The sequence below is a fragment of the Scomber japonicus genome, chromosome 6 (genome assembly GCF_027409825.1).
Source record: "Scomber japonicus isolate fScoJap1 chromosome 6, fScoJap1.pri, whole genome shotgun sequence".
In the NCBI taxonomy this organism is placed as follows: Eukaryota; Metazoa; Chordata; class Actinopteri; order Scombriformes; family Scombridae; genus Scomber; species Scomber japonicus.
In genome coordinates this window covers 35,811,470-35,829,397 of record NC_070583.1, presented here as the reverse complement: position 1 = coordinate 35,829,397, position 17,928 = coordinate 35,811,470, and the positions used below count along the sequence as shown (strand labels likewise).

The window sequence follows — 17,928 nt, the reverse complement described above, 5'->3', positions numbered from 1 at the left end:
ATATTGGTGTGCAGGAAAACATTTTAAGTCTCCATTTAATGCCACCACCACTGTTTGGTAAAGGAAATGGTTGGTGAAATTGTCCTCATGTTTCATTCTGGTACATCGTTCATGTACGGCGTTCATCTCTAGACATGACAGTCTACTACAATGTCATTCTTAACCCTACCATTAGATGGTGCCATAATCCTACAGATAATATTATGTAGATCTTTGTAGACACAGGTGTCCTAACTATCCCATAAAGGGCCGTGTGGCTGCAGGTTTTCATTCCAACCAAGCAGGAGCACACCAGGCTTGACTCATTTAATCAATTGATCTCAGCCTTCAGATAATTTATTGGTCAATTGCTCTTTATTGGCTGGAACAAAAACAAGCAGACACATAGTTTGGACATGCCTGTTATACAGAATAAATAATTCATCTTAAATAAATGTCTACTGCAGCTGTATGCCTTGTTGTCCTCCACTGGTTCTTCTACACACTATCCACCTGTCCATCCTGTGTTGATATTAGGATCCATCAGGAGAGAGCAGGGTCCCCTCAACCCAGCTGTGTGTCCATGCAGAGTGACCGCTCAAAGCCTGAACCTCTTTCATTCAACGATGGACCTCCTCGATCTGGAGAGAAGTAAGCTATTACTGACATTTAAATATTACAGTGTGTACACTTTAACATTTCCACACCCAGAGAAGGTTGTGATACACCTGAAACAAGGGTTAGCATCATGTTGTCCATCATGTCTTACTTTCAGGATCCATTCAGACTCTCCTGAACCCAGTTGTGTGTCCATGAAAAGTGATCGCTCAAAGCCTGAACCTCTTTCATTCAACGATGGACACTCTCCGCCTGCAGAGAAGTAAGCTCTTACTGACATTTAAACGTTACACTTTGTGCACTTTAATATTTACACACCCAGAGAAGGTTGTGATGCACCTGAAACAAGGGTTAGCATCATGTTGTCCATCATGTCTTACTTTCAGGATCCATTCAGACTCTACTGAACCCAGTTGTGTGTCCATGAAAAGTGACCGCTCAAAGCCTGAACCTCTTTCATTCAATGATGGACCTCCTCGATCTGGAGAGAAGTAAGCTGTTACTGACATTTAAATATTACAGTGTGTACACATTAACATTTACACACCCAGAGAAGGTTGTGATACACCTGAAACAAGGGTTAGCATCATATTGTCCATCATGTCTTACTTTCAGGATCCATTCAGACTCTCCTGTGTCCATGAAAAGTGATCGCTCACAGCCTGAACCTCTTTCATTCAACGATGGACACCCTCCATCTGAAAAGAGGTTGTGATAACCCAAAGAAGTTATTGTTCAGTTATCAGACTATCAGTTATGAAACAGAGACGTTTTCTTTGAGACTCAGAGATGCAGCTCTAGCACTGATTCATTGTCTTTTTTAAAAATATAACATACTACCATGACAGCAAAAATTTTCAATTCAATTCATTTTTATTTGTATAGCTCCAAATCTCAACAAAAGTTATCTCAAAGCACTTTGTCATAGGACAGGTATAGACTGTACTCTTTCATTTAAAGAGACCCGACATTCCCAGAATGAGCAAGCATTTTGCAACACTGGCAACTCCCTCCAGTAATCCCAATATGATTACCCTCTACTTTCTGGTACAGCTATACTTTAACTACCTCTATGTGAGTGTGTTAGTTACAATAACACATTATGAATCACATTTCCTCCACAGTAATCTTCAGGACAAGTCAGGGGTGGCCATTGATCCATCTGCCCAGGAGCCTCAACCAGACTTGAACTATATATTTATGGTATGTGAATGTACAACACCTTTTGTCTGCATATTGTTTAGTGTCAGATTTTCATTAAGTATGACATTCTGTTGCCAGTTACTTGAGGAGAAAATTGCTGCCTTTGTCAAGAGTGAGCTGAAGAGGATCCAGAGGTCTCTGAGTTCGGAGTATTTAGAGACCGGGATGGAGGATGAGGAGGTGGGGAACCGTAAGAAGGGAAAGTATACAAAGAGCAGCAGTGAAGCATTTCTAAAGATCACACTGTACTTCCTGAGGAAAATGAAGGAAAAGGAACTGGCTGATTCTCTGCAGAAAAGTAAGAGGCTTTAAAGGATGGTTTCACAATTATTCACGTGTGTCTTAAAATAACAGCCAGGAGTCCAAATGAACAATGTAACCTGTTTTTAAATGTAATCCTCCCTTTCTTACTGATCAGATGATCCCTTCATAATGCACTTACAATGTAAGTGATGGAGCACAAGATCCACAGTCCTCCTTCTGTGCAAAATTATCTGAAGTTAATAGTAAATTTCAGCTGGTCAAACGAGTCAAATCAAATAGATACCTTTCAACGTTAGTGTTTTTAGTACCAAAGTCTTTTTGTTACTATATTTCCACCACAGCTCAACAGGGAAATACTAAGAGAGAATTTGAACAGATTTCCAAGAAGACTGAACCATGAACTGACAATAAAAGTCACTCTCCTAAGCTTTGGCCTCAGACAGTTCTCTACACAAATAATATAAATAATGATAACCATGAATGAACATATCACTGTTTGTTTAATGAAGGATAGCAAATCATGACTGCTATTTTTCTTCACAGCAAAAAATTATGACTCCAATTGCATAATTGGACAGAAAAGAGTCCATCTCAAAAGACAGAAACTATTGTATAGTCTGATCCAGGCACTTGTGTGGACCTTTGGTCATGTGATTACAAGTGGCCCTACATGAAGGAGGAACCCTTTTTTTTTGAACATGACTTTGGAAACTAATACCTTTTGAGTTTAGATTATTCTGTCACGTATTCTGTTCCTAAAGTGTAACCTCCATGCTCAGTTGCGTTTGCTGCTTGTATATTAGTCCCTCCAAGAAATAGCGATTTTGCAATAATAATAATTAATGCAAATTGAAATCTCTGTAATATATGCCAGAGCTTGCAACTTTACTAAATTGCCACAAATGTTCTATATGAAATGTCCAAATCAACAGATTGATCACCAATTGGTTCATTTTATGTTGTGGTAACTTACATCATTGCAGTCTATTTATCAAGGATATAAATTAAACAAAGTACAGTATTTTCTTCTTTGTATAACTTTCAGCCCATGGTTCTCATGTTCAGAAAATAAAATGTATTTCTTTTTAATCGCAGTATTTTCCTTTGCTTGCAAATTTCCCCCCAAATGTCACAGTTTTACCACAATAACAGCCCATAAAAGATTACAAATTGATCACAATTTTGGAGAACAGCTGCTGAAAAATCAAGCAGTTTTAGTTTGTCACAAAAACACTCCTGGATGGACAAATCCTGGAGGTACTAAGTAGCACTCACTCATTGATGTTGTTATTTGTTCATTCAGAAACGTTTGCTGGCATCTGCAAGCAAAAACATAAATCCAATATGAAGGAGAAGTTTAAGTGTCTGTTTGAGGGGATCAAGAAAGCAGGAAACCCAACCCCTCTGAATCAGATCTACACACCGCTCTACATCACAGAGGGAGGGACCGCAGAGGTCAATGATGAACATGAAGTCAGACAAATTGAAACAGCATCCAGGAAACCAGAGAGACCAGAAATGGCAATCAGATGCCACGACATCTTTAAAGCATCACCTGGAAGAGATAAACCAATCAGAACAGTGATGACAAAGGGAGTGGCTGGCATTGGGAAAACAGTCTTAACACAGAAGTTCACTCTGGACTGGGCTGAAGACAAATCCAACCAGGACATAGACTTCACATTTCCATTCACTTTCAGAGAGCTGAATGTGCTGAAAAAGAAAAAGTACAGCTTAATGAAACTTCTTCATCACTTTTTTCCTGAAACCAAAGATGTAGGAAACTACAGCTACAACAAACCGCAGGTTGTGTTCATATTTGACGGTCTGGATGAGTGTCGACTTCCTCTAAACTTCCATCGCAATAAAAGCCTGACTGATGTTACAAAGTCAAGTACACTGGATGTGCTGCTGACAAACCTCATCAGAGGGAACCTGCTTCCCTCTGCTCACCTCTGGATAACCACACGACCTGCAGCAGCCAATCAGATCCCTCCTGAGTGCGTTGACAGGGTGACAGAGGTCAGAGGGTTCACTGATCCACACAAGGAGGAGTACTTCACTAAGAAATTCAGAGATAAGCAGCAGGCCAGCACCATCATCTCACATGTCAAGACATCACGAAGCCTCCACATCATGTGCCACATCCCAGTCTTCTGTTTGATCACTGCTACAGTTCTGGAGGATGTATTGAAAAGAAGAGAGGGTGGAGAGCTGCCCAAGACCCTGACTGAGATGTACATCCACTTCCTGGTGGTTCAGTCCAAAATGAAGAACATCAAGTATGATGGAGGAGCTGAGACAGATCCACACTGGAATCAGGACACCATGGAGATGATTGAGTCTTTGGGTAAACTGGCTTTTGAGCAGCTGCAGAAAGGCAACCTGATCTTCTATGAATCAGACCTGACAGAGTGTGGCATCGATATCAGAGCAGCCTCAGTGTACTCAGGAGTGTTCACACAGGTCTTTAAAGAGGAGAGAGGGCTGTACCAGGACAAGGTGTTCTGCTTCGTCCATCTGACCGTTCAGGAGTTTCTGGCTGCTCTTCATGTCCATCTGACATTCATCAACTCTGGAGTAAATCTGATGTCTGATGTGCAATCAAAATCTAAGTGGACTGAACTATTCAAGGACAAACTTTCAAACTTCTACCAAAGTGCTGTGGACAAGGCCCTACAGAGTCCAAATGGACACCTGGACTTGTTCCTCCGCTTCCTCCTGGGTCTTTCATTGGAATCTAATCAAGGGCTCCTAAGAGGTCTGTCAAAAGAGAAACAAAGTTCCTCACAAACCAACCAGAAAACAGTCCAGTACATTAAGAGGAAAATTAGTGAGGATCTGTCTTCAGAGAGAAGCATCAATCTGTTCCACTGTCTGAATGAACTGAATGATCATTCTCTAGTGGAGGAGATGCTACAGTCTGTGCGTTCAGGAAGGCTCTCCCCAGATAAACTATCTCCTGGTCACTGGTCGGCTCTGGTCTTCATCTTACTGTCATCAGAAAAAGATCTTAACGTGTTTGACCTGAAACAATACTTTGCTTCAGAGTACATCCTTCAGAGGCTGCTCCCAGTGCTCAAATCCTCCAAAAAAGCTCTGTAAGCACAAGGATAAAATATTTACAGCTAGATTTAGATATTAGAAAAACAAAAATAAATCAGCCGAAATATTTGATATACTACACTGATACCTTCTTCATTGTTGTGTTTTCCCCATTTTTGTTTCTCCAGGCTGAGTGAGTGTTTTCTATCAGAAAGAAGCTGTGAACATCTGGCAACAGTTTTCAGCTCTCAGTCCTGTTGTGTGGAAGAGCTCGACCTGAGTCACAACAACCTGCAGGACTTAGGAGTGATGCAGCTCTGTAGTGGACTGGAGAGCCCCCATTGTAGACTGGAAACTCTCAGGTTAGATCAAATTATGATGCTTGTAATGTTCATTTTTTAAATTTCAGTTTGAGCTACTGTTAAGTTGTCGTTATTATGACGTGTTTCTATTAATTAAATTACTGTAGGGGTACCCTCACTATGGGGGAACCCTAAAATGTAGGAGTGGAAGGGAGTTTGGTTATTTATATTTATGACTAATAATTATCATAATTATTAATAAGAAATCAAAGAATTATCAATTCTAGTTATTAATTTGGGGCACCATTCGGAAACCGGGGACAATGACCAAACTGTTATATCATAAAAAATTAAAAGGTGAAGGAGTAGAGTTCAAGCTCTGACTATTTTGACCAGCCACTCCACAACGCGGAATTTTCCCTCTCGGCAAGCAAGCTGGAAGAAGCTTCTAAAACAAGGATGGGAAAACTACGGCCCTTTGGGCTTTTTACTCGGCCTGTTGAATATCGGTACAGAATTGTCCAAATTATGAATGAGTAAATGTCCTGCAATAACTGGCGTTTCAGTTGATCCCACTAGATGGAACACTCCAGACACTTCTCCTTTCCCACAGCATTGAAACCCTCTGTAACAATGAGTGGACCAAAGAAAAGAAAAGTTGATAGTGAGTGCCGAGTGTTTAATAAGGAGTGGACAGCTAAATATTTTTTTGCCAAAGTCCGATCAAAGGCTGTATGTCTTATTTGCCAAGAAACCCTACAATATAAGTTGTCACTTTTCCACCAAGCATGCTAACTACACTAGCAGCCAGTCAAAACAAGAACGGATGACTATTGCTGAGAGGTTGGCAGACAATTTTCAGGCTCAGCAAAATACAAAATACTTCTCTCCAACAAACCGAGTCAAGCACTAAGGCAAGTTATTTACTGGCATTCAAATTAGCAAAGGCCAGAAAGCCTTTCTCCAAAGGGGAGTTTTTGAAAGAATGCATGGTAGAGACAGCTGGTCTCTTGTGTCCAGAGAGCAAAAACAAATTTGAAAAAATTAGTTGATCACACAGGACAGTGACTCGTCGTGTAGAACTAATTGACGAAGACTTAGCTAGCAAGTTAAACAAAGTTTAGAGTCATTTAATGGCTTTTACATGTAATTTATATTAGTTCACTCAAACATGTTCCATCCATCTGATGCGTCGTCTTCTCTCAGCCATTGGCGGCTCAGAAGGACAAAGCTGTGCTCTGTCTGTGCCACAGACAGGTGACAAGAGCAAAGAGAAAGCGAATGAGCCTTGCGTGCCTCTTTTTGAAGTTCCGGTGACATCAGCAGCTGGAAGTGATGTTGGGTGTCTCTCAGCCAATGAGGGACGAGAATCCAAAGGGGTTACCTAGGTTTTGATTTGGGTTGGTGTCTTGGTGAGTTTGCACTGGTTGAGGGGGCTGTCTGAATCCCCTAGTGGCGATAGAAAGAAATGCATGTAGGGATCTTAAACTTTAGCTTAGACACCCTCACAGTTGACTGACAGTACTGTCTTTCAAAGGCTGTAGCAGGCAACCAGATAACCTAAGGCATCAATTGGTACTAAACATGTAGTTTTTTGCATGCAGTATGTATGGGGGTTGATAAAAAATAGATATTTCTCTCAATATACCAAGACCTATGGGCATATTAGTCGAGATATGAAAGTGTACCTGTTTGTATCTTGATTATTAATTGCTAAGCCTCCGTTCTACACATTACATTTCCTCTAGATGTTTTTTAACCCCCAACCTTTGCTCTTCACTAACTGGCATTTCTCTAACAAGGCATATACAGTACACCTTGTTATCAAAAAGTGAACAATAAAATCCTAATATATGATTAAAAAAAAAAATTGAATTATAATTGTCATACAGTAATTGTATTAGCTAGTATTAAATAAATAAACAGTTTGACCTAATGACGGCACCAGATAAAGGTGCAAAAATAGGTCAAAAATGTTCCCAAAAGTTATTATGATACCATGAATGTTTCTACGAAATCCAATGGCAATCCATCCAGTAGAGAGATATTTCACTAAAGGCCAAAAATGTCATCAAAAGGATTTTATGTCTAGAGGCAGGCTTCATATACAGTGGTGGAAGAAGTATTCAGACCCTTTACTTAAATCCTTAATGAAGTTAAAGTATTACAGTAAAAGTACTGCAGTATTATGAGTGATGTAGTATGCAGTATTACAGTAAAAGTACTGCAGTATCATGAGTGATGTAGTATGCAGTATTACAGTAAAAGTACTGCAGTATTATGAGTGATGTAGTATGCAGTATTACAGTAAAAGTACTGCAGTATTATGAGTGATGTAGTATGCAGTATTACAGTAAAAGTACTGCAGTGTTATGAGTGATGTAGTATGCAGTATTACAGTAAAAGTACTGCAGTATTATAGTGATGTAGTATGCAGTATTACAGTAAAAGTACTGCAGTATTATAGTGATGTAGTATGCAGTATTACAGTAAAAGTACTGCAGTATTATAGTGATGTAGTATGCAGTATTACAGTAAAAGTAGTGGTTTGGTCCCTCTGACTGATATATTATTATATATGACATCATTAGATTATTAATATATAAGCAGCATGTTACTTAGGGCAGAATAAAATATGCAAATAATTTTCTTCCTTCATTTTCACTTCCTCAGGTTGGTTGATTGTAATCTGTCAGAAGGGAGCTGTGGAGGTCTGGTTTCAGTCCTCAGCTCCTGCTCCTCCCGTCTGAGAGAGCTGGACCTGAGTTTCAACAATCTGAGGGATTCAGGAGTGAAGCAGCTTTCTGTTGGACTAACGAGTCAGCACTCTAGACTGAAAACTCTAAGGTTGTATAACTACAATATTACCTGTTGATTTTTTGTGTAGCATGGATTTACTTGCCACAGTATAAACAATGATAAAAAAATGTTTTTTTAGGCTGAGCTACTGTGATCTTTCAGCGAAGAGCTGTGGGGCTCTTGCTTCAGTTCTCATGTCCAACTCCTCTGCTCTGAGAGCACTTGATCTGAGTAACAACGATCTTCAGGATTCAGGAGTGAAGTTGCTCTCTGATGGACTAAGCAGTCCTGACTGTCGACTGAAAACTCTCAGGTCAGGATCTATCTATCTATATATCTATATATATAATATGAGATGGATAGACTGTTATCTGAATTGGAACCATGTTTCTCCCTTTAAGTACATGGGCATTAATATGCATACATGCTTTTTGTGTTTGTAGTCTATCAGGCTGTCAGGTAACAGAGGAAGGCTGTGCTTCACTGGCCTCAGCTCTGAGCCTCAATCCCTCCCATCTGAGAGAGCTGGACCTGAGCTACAATAATCTAGGATACTCAGGGAAGATGCTGCTCTCTTCTCACCTGGTGCATCCAAAGTGCAGTCTGAAAACTCTCAGGTATGCAGAGATCTAGGAGGCATCAGGTTTGAGACCCATAATCTAAGTTAAACTCCAGTCTGTGTAGTTTCAACTTTTCATGGTGGACTAGAATGTTTTTTAGTCATACACTGAGGGTTGTTTTAACAGGTGTAATTTATTTGGCAAATAACAGAAATAAAGACATAAATAGACAAAGTAGTAGTAGTACGTATTTGTTTATTGGGACCATGTGTTAAACATAGATGTTACCATTTTCCATAGTTAGCTCATAGTTAATTTTCATCTGCAATATTAAAACATAAAACATGACAGCACAATAACAAACAATACAAACCAAAAACACAGGACACATACAGAATACAAAGCTACACACAATAGTACATCACATACAATGTAGGGTCAGTTTTTAGAGAGCTGAGAAGCTTTTAGCAGACTGTGATTTGGTTTTAAATGTGCTGATGGAACAGGAGGAACAGTGAGGAAAACCTCTTCCACTGTTCATATATTATGGACACCTTACTGCTGTTTAACACATACTTGAAAAATGTTGAACCTGTCCTTTAAGGCTCATGTTTGTGTAATGAAACAGAAATTGTTGGTCTGACATTGTTTCCCCCTCATTTCAGGATGGACAACGGAGGAGTCAACAGGCTGAAACCAGGTCTGACGAAGTGTAAGTTTTTTTTTGATTTGTGAAAACACAACTTTCATTGGAAAGCCCCACCTCAAAACAGTGATATCATTCATTCAAACCTCAAAGTTTTTTTTTTCTCCATCAGATGCCTGCGATCTCACACTGGACCAAAATACAGACCAATTCTACCTGTCTGTGTCAAGAGACAACAAAAAGGTGGCATGGACGTCAAGTAAATTAGCTAATATACGCGATCCGGAGAGATTCAGCTTCTGGGAACAGGTGCTTTGTAGTAATGGTCTCACTGGTCGCTGTTACTGGGTGGTTGACTGGCAAGGATCTGTTACTGTCGGAGTAACTTACAAAAGCATTCAAAGGAAAGGTGAAGTTGACTCACGGCTCGGAAAGAATAATGGGTCGTGGAGCCTTAGCTGCTCTAGAAAGAAATCTTCTACCTGGAACAACAGAGAAACAGATTATTACACTGCCTGGCACAATAACAGAACAGAGACACAAATATCTTCCTCCACTGTCTCTAATAGAGTTGGAGTGTATCTGGACTATGGTGCAGGCACGCTGTCCTTCTTCAGACTGTGGTGTAGTAGACGGACCCACATCCACACCTTCTACTGCACATTCACTGAACCCCTCTACCCTGCATTCATGTTGCTTCCAAGTGGGCTTCGGTGTTGTTCAGCCTTTTTGTGTGAGCTGTAGGAAAGAGTTGCTTCTGTATGTGAACCAAAAACTGGGTTTTTTCACCATCCGATGCTGGGGGTGTGACAAAGTGAGTGAGACCACACACCGTTTGTCCCCTTTACAGTTTTTATTTCTTTCCATACTTGTTTGTTTTAGTTGGTATCATTGCTTCCACTTATTATCCCAGGGTTGATATATTTACAGCTATACAAGAACATTATATATTATTTGTTTGTTCTTTGATAGAAGGACTGCTCAAGCACTTTTATTTTGTATATAGTATGAATTAGTTTATGTTCACGTTTCACTTTTTTATTAGATATTTTAAAAGTTGCATTCAAATGTGGTAAATACTTTGCAATATATTCTTAATGTGTTATTTTGAAAATGATCAATGATTTTGATAATTATGTAAAAATAAACCTTAATGTGTAGCAGGATTATTATAGTTTTGAAATGTTCATTTATTTAGTTTTTAATTTAGTTTTTCAGTTTGCTTTTTTATTTCAGTTTAGTTTCAGTTAGTGCAACAAGTGATTTAGTAGTCTTAGTTTTAGTTTTTCAGGCATTAGGAGGAAAGAATTGATTAATAGAAGCTGTAAAGGATAAACTAATGCTGACACTGAGGTAAGGTTTGCTGTCTCCTGCTTCTCAGTGAGAGCTTCCATAGTTGACTTTCACATTAGTGGGATTTTTCCCTTTTTAGCTTTTATCCCACAAGTGCTCCCATGACTCTTCATCATCACACTTTTATTTTTATCTACTGCAGGGTTCGAGTCTAAATATTCCCATATTGTGCTGTGTGTTGTTTTCTATCTAGAAAATTGTAAAATGCATGTCAAGCAGCTATCTGGTCTGCTGCCACCTACTGGTACTAGCCTATTATCTCAAGAAGTCAAAGTAAAAATAGAGGGAGGAAACTAAAACTAAGCTGATTTTATTTGCAATTCAGTTTAATTGTAGTTAGTTTTACATTGTTCATCGTAACCCTGTTAAACCTATATATGGGTACATATTTTACATTTATGATGTGCATATATGTCTGTATTATCTCATCTCATGATTTTTTGGGAGTTTTTTTCAATATTTTCAATTTATATCATCCTCTGGGTCATATGATTGCTTCCCATTGGCTGTTGCTACTATATACATGAGTCCACATCTCTGTTGTGTTTTAAAGCCCTGATGGAGACGTATAGTGGTCGAAACATGTTGGATTTTTTAAAAACAATAATGACTTTTTAACATTCCCTTCCTCACTGCTACATTCTCTTATATTTGCCTAGATTGTCTTGTTTTAAGCACATGCTTTCCAGGAGCTTCCTTTATTTTACTTAGTTAAATGTTTGGTTTAGTATCGTATCAGTATTTGGTGGAGCTGTTAACAACTCATAGACATCTGAAATGTGAGCCGACTACACACTGCTGACTGGTTTCATCTTTAACAATGTGTTGTATTTTAAAAGCTTGTTATATTATCCATTGTGTCAAATCTGCATCTGAAAAGTAACTAAAGCTGTTAAATAAATGTAGTGGAGTAGAAAGTACTTCACATGGAAATACTACAGTAAAGTACTAGTACCTCAAACTGTACTACAGTCAAGTACTAGTACCTCAAACTGTACTACAGTCAAGTAGAAGTACCTCAAACTGTACTACAGTAGAGTACAAGTACCTCCAACTGTACTACAGTAGAGTACAAGTACCTCCAACTGTACTGCAGTAAAGTACAAGTACCTCCAACTGTACCGCAGTAAAGTACTAGTACCTCAAACTGTACCGCAGTAAAGTACAAGTACCTCAAACTGTACTACAGTAATTGTACTTTATTTTCCACCTCTTAATGTATTTATATGTATTTTATATTATATTATTTATTATAATAATTAAAAGCCGTCCTCGTATCTCCAACAGCAGTTTATATCAAAAATGTCACTTTGAACAAAACAGAAATTTAATATAAACGTTCTAAAAATCTCACATCAAGTTTTTATAAAATCACAACACAACAAGCATCAGTTTCTCTCCAAGTCTTTACATGAATAAAGCTAAATAACATCTACCTATCATCTGAAACACAAACACACACAGGAGAAGGTAAGACTGCAGCAGTTTGATGAGTTACCCTAACCCTGGGCCTTGGTACCTATGTTCCCGGGTCCTATGTTCCCCGATCGCGGCTAACTCGGTTGCTAGCTCGGCGGCTAACTCGGTTGCTAGCTCAGCGGCTAACTCGGCTGCTAGCTCGGCGGCTAACTCAGCTAACTGGCTAACTGTAGACGGGATTATCCCTATGTTCCCCGGTCACATACAAAGCGGGGAACATAGGGATGATCCCGTCTACAGTTAGCCAGTTAGCTAGCAGCCGAGCTAGCAGCCGAGCTAGCGCCGAGTTAGCCGCCGAGCTAACAAAGGAGTTAGCCGCTGAGCTAGCAGCCGAGTTAGCCGTCGAGCTAACAGCGGAGTTTGCCGCCATCGAGGAACATAGGACCTGGGGAACATAGGGATGATCCCACCCTGACATACAGCCGGTGAAGGTAAGAACAGAGGATTTCTGATTATCGGGTAAATACTGACTCTGGAGTAGTGAGATGTTTTAATCCCTGAGATTCTCAAACAGTCACGGCAACTTTAGACTCCCAAACATTTCGAATACATGTATATAATAAACTCTGATGAGATGATTAAACTCTAACCCTCCTGTTCTGGATTCAGTTATTAGCTGTAATCTGCAGTTTTCTTATAAAACGACCTACAGTTTGGAGGAATGATGCATTTACTGAACACAACGTACCATTTTATGTTGAAAAACAGAGATCAAAAAACTCGTCTGAAATGAAATCATTTTTTTTAGCTTCTTTGTCGTATCACTACTAGACCATAAAACAGCACAATAATGAAACACTGCTGGTTGAGTAGTAATCCTCCTTTACAACCACGACACTGTCAACTATCATCATCATCGATCAATCACTTGGAGACACATCGACGCCTCTCTGTTGGAGCAAAAGTCCACAACTTGTAGTTACCGTCACATACGATGAAGAAAAGCTGTAAATCGTCACATTTGAGAAGCTGAAACTGGATATTTGAGCTTTTAGTGTTTCCAGTGTTTTACTAAATCGATTGCAGCGTTGAAACACATTTCTCCCACGACGACGGTGCAAATACACAAATGTCACAACTAAATTTTGTTTTTTGTCAGCTTCATACTGTCACATGATTTTTCAGATGTGATTTTTTTTCTTGTGACCACCAAATTGATCCCACCGGTTTAGGCACTTATAAACTCGTCTTGTACCGTAAGTAGCCACAAAAAAAAAAAAAAAAAAAAAAAAATCCATCCGATATGAAAAAGTAACAGGGAGCAAACAGACACTTTCTGTCTATTATAATTAAACACATAAACTCAACGGCCTCTTTATTAGATAAACCTGTGCAATCTCATTCAGTCCAATACAACTATATACTTTATGTTTATTACTGAGGTCATAGTAGGTGATGGTGGTGTATTAAAGGTGCTTTATATTGAATTGTGTTCCTAATATTTTGTCCACTCCACTAAAATACATGAGGAGGGCAAAAAAGGAACCCCAGTCAATATAATGCACCTTAATACACCACCACCACTAAATTAAAAGGGCTAAGCAATGGATATCATAATATCGTCGTTTCCTGGTTTTAAAGGCTGAATTACAATAAAAACTCCTCTAGCTGCTCCTACTTAGTCATTATATCCACTTTACTGATGATTATTTATCGTAAATCTCATTGTGTAAATATTCTGTGAAAGCACAACAATAATCGCCCGTACAAGATTATCGTAATATCGATAACGTGGTTATAAATATTGTGATATTTGATTGTGTCCATATCGCCCAGCCCTAACGCATATAGTGATAAATAGTGATGAATTGAAAAGTGTTCCTAAGACATATATATGTGTTAGGGCTGGACAATATATTGATATTATATCGATATTGTGATATGAGACTAGATATCGTCTTAGATTTTGGATATCGTAATATCGCGATATGTCATCATCAGAGTTCCTGGTTTTAAAGCTGCATTACAGTAACATATATAATTTTCTGAACTGTTCTAGCTGTTCTGTTTTGTACTTTTTACCCACTTTGTCATTATATCCACATTACTGATGATTATTTATCAAATATTTTATAGTGTAAATATTTTGTGGAAGCATCAACAGTCATATATATATATTATCGCAATGTCGAGGTATTTGGTCTAAAATATTGTGATATTTGATTTTATCCACATCACTCAGCCCTAATATGCATTGTATATATAAATGGGTTGGAAAATATTAGGAACAGTTTTCAATATAATACACCTCCACCTTTTACGATGATCCCAATAATAATAAACATAAAGTAGAATTATCACATTTCAGACGATGTCAAAATGTAGAAGCTTCTTGAAAGTAGAAATTAAGGCAGAGCTGTTGTATTGGATTAAGTTAGATTGTGCAGGTGTTTCCAATGAAGTGCTCGCTGAGTGTAGATTATAAGCAAAAACACACAAATCTTATTTACACATAGTCAGAGTCAGCTAGACGTCATCACACCCCATAATTAACAGAGCAAAAAACAGAGTCTTCTTTGTTGGTAATTTGGTAATGTAGCGTAAACTGTTTCCTTTGATTCCAACAGGAGTTTTACTCTCTTGTTCCAGTGTTTAAAGTCTTAACGTCAGCTGATGCTCACTTCCTCCTCTTTTTCCAGTTAGCGCTGCTCCAGAAAACATCCGAGTTTCAGGTGTGGTGAGGTAGAGTCCAATCACATCGGTCGCTGCCGGATAATCCCCGTCTCGCTGCTTTTGTTGCTGCTTCTGACGTCGCTGTTTACCGACAGCAAGGGAGCAAGCTCTGAAAATAAATACATCAATAATCAATTAGCATGTTGTCGGAATTATTTACTGTTTCTGTGGTTATTAAGACACGTTTATCTATATTTAACCCTTTAATCCTCCTGATACCTGAGGCTTTTGTTGAGTATACATTTTTAATTTCTCCTAGATATTTGGGATTAGTAGAACCTGATAAGTACAAAAACTAAACATCATCTTTGAACAGGAAGTATTTTTCCTCATATGGAGATAATGGGTTTATTTTACTGTATAACAATTAATTCACCAGTGTATAAAACTATTTACTTCCTTACATTTACACCAATGATAATAAAATCCCAACATCCTCAAACGTCCTGTGTCGTAGCTTGTTGATAAAATTAGTAACATTTTTATCAAACTACAAACATTATTAAACATAAATAATAAAGTTTCAACCATAAAAATGTGATAAGGTTTTGTACCTGGTCCACTTTTGATTGATTTCACCGAGACGCTGCCATCTGGTTTCTACACTGATTGATGTAATGCGCTTTTTCTGCCACTAGATGGCACTACTGAACCAGCGCTGTAGGGGTCAACCATGACGAGGAGCCTCCGATGTTAAACTGAACTCTTTAATTATACGATGTGCTGCCAAATATTCCTGCCTGCATTCTTTCTGGGGAACAGTCAGTCAACATGCTCAGGAAACAGGTTAGTTGGGTAGAAATAATTGTCTCCTCTGCTGCTTTGTTGGCCTCCACCCTTTTTCTCCACCTCTGACTCTCTGCTTCCTGTCACTTCTCATCATCCTCTTTGAAACAATGAGCCCAAAACTCCACGGAGGACACATCTCAATCCAGTGTCCGACTGATACACACATATATTCTGCATGTTTCCAGGTTTATATTCTGAGTCTCTACTGGAATATATTTGTATGATTTACAGTTAAAAACTCCTTATTTATCTTCTACTGGTCCTTTATGCTGCCGCTCAGTTCAGGTAACGACTCTATTATCGTGCAAAAACATGTAGGCTATGACAAGTTTGAACTCTATAAAAATATAAAGTCAACCAACATCTTTGAGAAACTTGAACTGTAGATAAAATAAAAACCTCACCTTTCATCTCAGTCTCCACCCTGCTGCAGTTGTCCGTCGATGAGTTGGGGCTGTTGCGGCTGTTCGTAGCCGCTCCGGCGTCGTCCGCTGCCGGGCTTCCGCCGGCCGGGTCGCCGGCAGCGTCGCCTCCGCTCTTTTTACCTCGGTCCGGTTTCGCCGCAGGTTTGGTCCCGTCCACGTTGTCCATCTTCACCAGACACAGAGTCTGTAGCAGACCGATGGCGTCGAAGTTGTCTCCGGAGCATTCGCCTCTTCTCCTCAGCAACTCAAGCACCTGCAGTCAGAACACATTAAAAACATTAAGGTACATTTTTAGTCATGAATTTTATAAACCTTTTCCAGAATATTTTCTTAGGGGCCTGGCACAGTCTACTGCACTAACCCGTAGGGCTCATATATATATTTATATGTTATTTATGTATATGTGTATATGTGCAAAATACCCTGGCTCTTTACTCTATTCAGAGCAATACTCTAGTGCAATACTCTCTAACACTTTATCCAGCTGTTCTACATGGTCGCCCATAAACTTGGAATAATTTTGTTTTCAGACACATTCCTCATTTTATTTTCTATTTATACACATCAGTAATCACCTTTGACCAAGTATAATAAGATTGATCAATACAATTTTGAGAATATATACACTTTATCTATCAAGAATACATCACATTGTCACAATCACTTCATGGAAGGAGGTAAAAAATATGTTATTCCAACTTCACTGGTGACCGTGTATTTCTTTTAGTCTTTTTTTTATTTTATCTTATGGTGTAACTATAGTATTAGTATATTATTGTGTATAGTATTATATTTTTATTTCCCCGCTGGTCATTTATTGCCTCCTCTGATGTTGTGTAGGAATAAATGTTGTTGCTTGTTTATTTATGTAAATTCGGGTCTGTAGAAACTGAATTGCCCTTCAGGGATAAATAAAGCTGAATCTGAATCCTATTTCCATGACTTAATTGAAGCTTAACAAAAGTAGGCCCACGTAGCGACTATAGGGCACAGGGCCAGGTTTTGTACAGTGTAGGCGTAGAAAGCATGTGAAATGTTGGCGGGACAATCTAATGTCACAGCTGTAACATGTGGATTCATTGAATAAGTAGAGTAATATACAGCAGGTGAGATAGTCATTCGTAAACTCTGATTTTTTTGGGTGATCTACACCTTTACAAATAAATGCCCCTTCTCTCATGTTGCAAACGTCAGAAGTTTTGCTGCAGATCTTCCATCCAGCACGACTAGGGTCTGCCTCTGTCATCCGAAAGCCACACGATATTAAAAACACACTACTACACACTGCTTACTTCCCTCTCTCTCTTGAGACTTTCCCGCTGCCAACTAGCAGCACTTGTACTCGTGTATCATGTGACACATCAAGTGAGTCTCGTTCATGTCTTGCCTGTCTTATCAGATCGGGCCGTCCCTAATTCCAAAGCATTTCCAGGCTTCTAATTTTATAACATTTCCAGGAATTTCATGACCGTGGGAACCCTGCATGTTTATATTATTACTGTTTTCACTGATCAGAGATGTGTGCCGCTAACAAAATCCTTCTCCTCACTTTCAAAGCTCTTAATGGTCAGACTCCATCATATCTTAACCCTCCTGTTGTCCTCTCTCGAGTACTGGAGTCCAGGCTCCGATCCGATACCACGTAATTGATTAGAAATAGCAATCTATTTACTGGTTAGCTCCGTTAGCTCTGATACAGTTCTTCTTCACTGCTCTTAAAAAAGTTGTGCTATGCTGACATCGGCAGCTGCTGTTGTAGAGGGGCGAAGAAGAACTGATCACCTGTAACAAGG

At 39.0% G+C, this 17,928-nt stretch overlaps 2 protein-coding genes across 2 annotated transcripts in view; one reads left to right on the top strand and one right to left on the bottom strand.

The window, feature by feature from the left end:
• Positions 1-834: 834 nt before the first annotated feature.
• The window catches only part of LOC128359986 (NACHT, LRR and PYD domains-containing protein 12-like), a 291,384-nt gene continuing 274,290 nt past the window's right edge, over positions 835-17,928 (top strand). The window contains exons 1-9 of the mRNA XM_053320301.1: positions 835-859; positions 995-1,088; positions 1,722-1,800; positions 1,879-2,098; positions 3,368-5,165; positions 5,298-5,471; positions 8,085-8,258; positions 8,350-8,523; positions 8,654-8,827. Coding sequence (XP_053176276.1) covers positions 835-859; positions 995-1,088; positions 1,722-1,800; positions 1,879-2,098; positions 3,368-5,165; positions 5,298-5,471; positions 8,085-8,258; positions 8,350-8,523; positions 8,654-8,827 — 2,912 coding nt within the window. The remainder of the gene's footprint in view (positions 860-994; positions 1,089-1,721; positions 1,801-1,878; positions 2,099-3,367; positions 5,166-5,297; positions 5,472-8,084; positions 8,259-8,349; positions 8,524-8,653; positions 8,828-17,928) is intronic.
• LOC128360959 (pannexin-1-like) overlaps positions 13,165-17,928 on the bottom strand; it is a 14,706-nt gene continuing 9,942 nt past the window's right edge. The window contains exons 7-8 of the mRNA XM_053321525.1: positions 16,115-16,388; positions 13,165-15,030 (exon numbers count right to left, since the gene is read on the bottom strand). Coding sequence (XP_053177500.1) covers positions 14,942-15,030; positions 16,115-16,388 — 363 coding nt within the window. The 3' untranslated portion in view covers positions 13,165-14,941. The remainder of the gene's footprint in view (positions 15,031-16,114; positions 16,389-17,928) is intronic.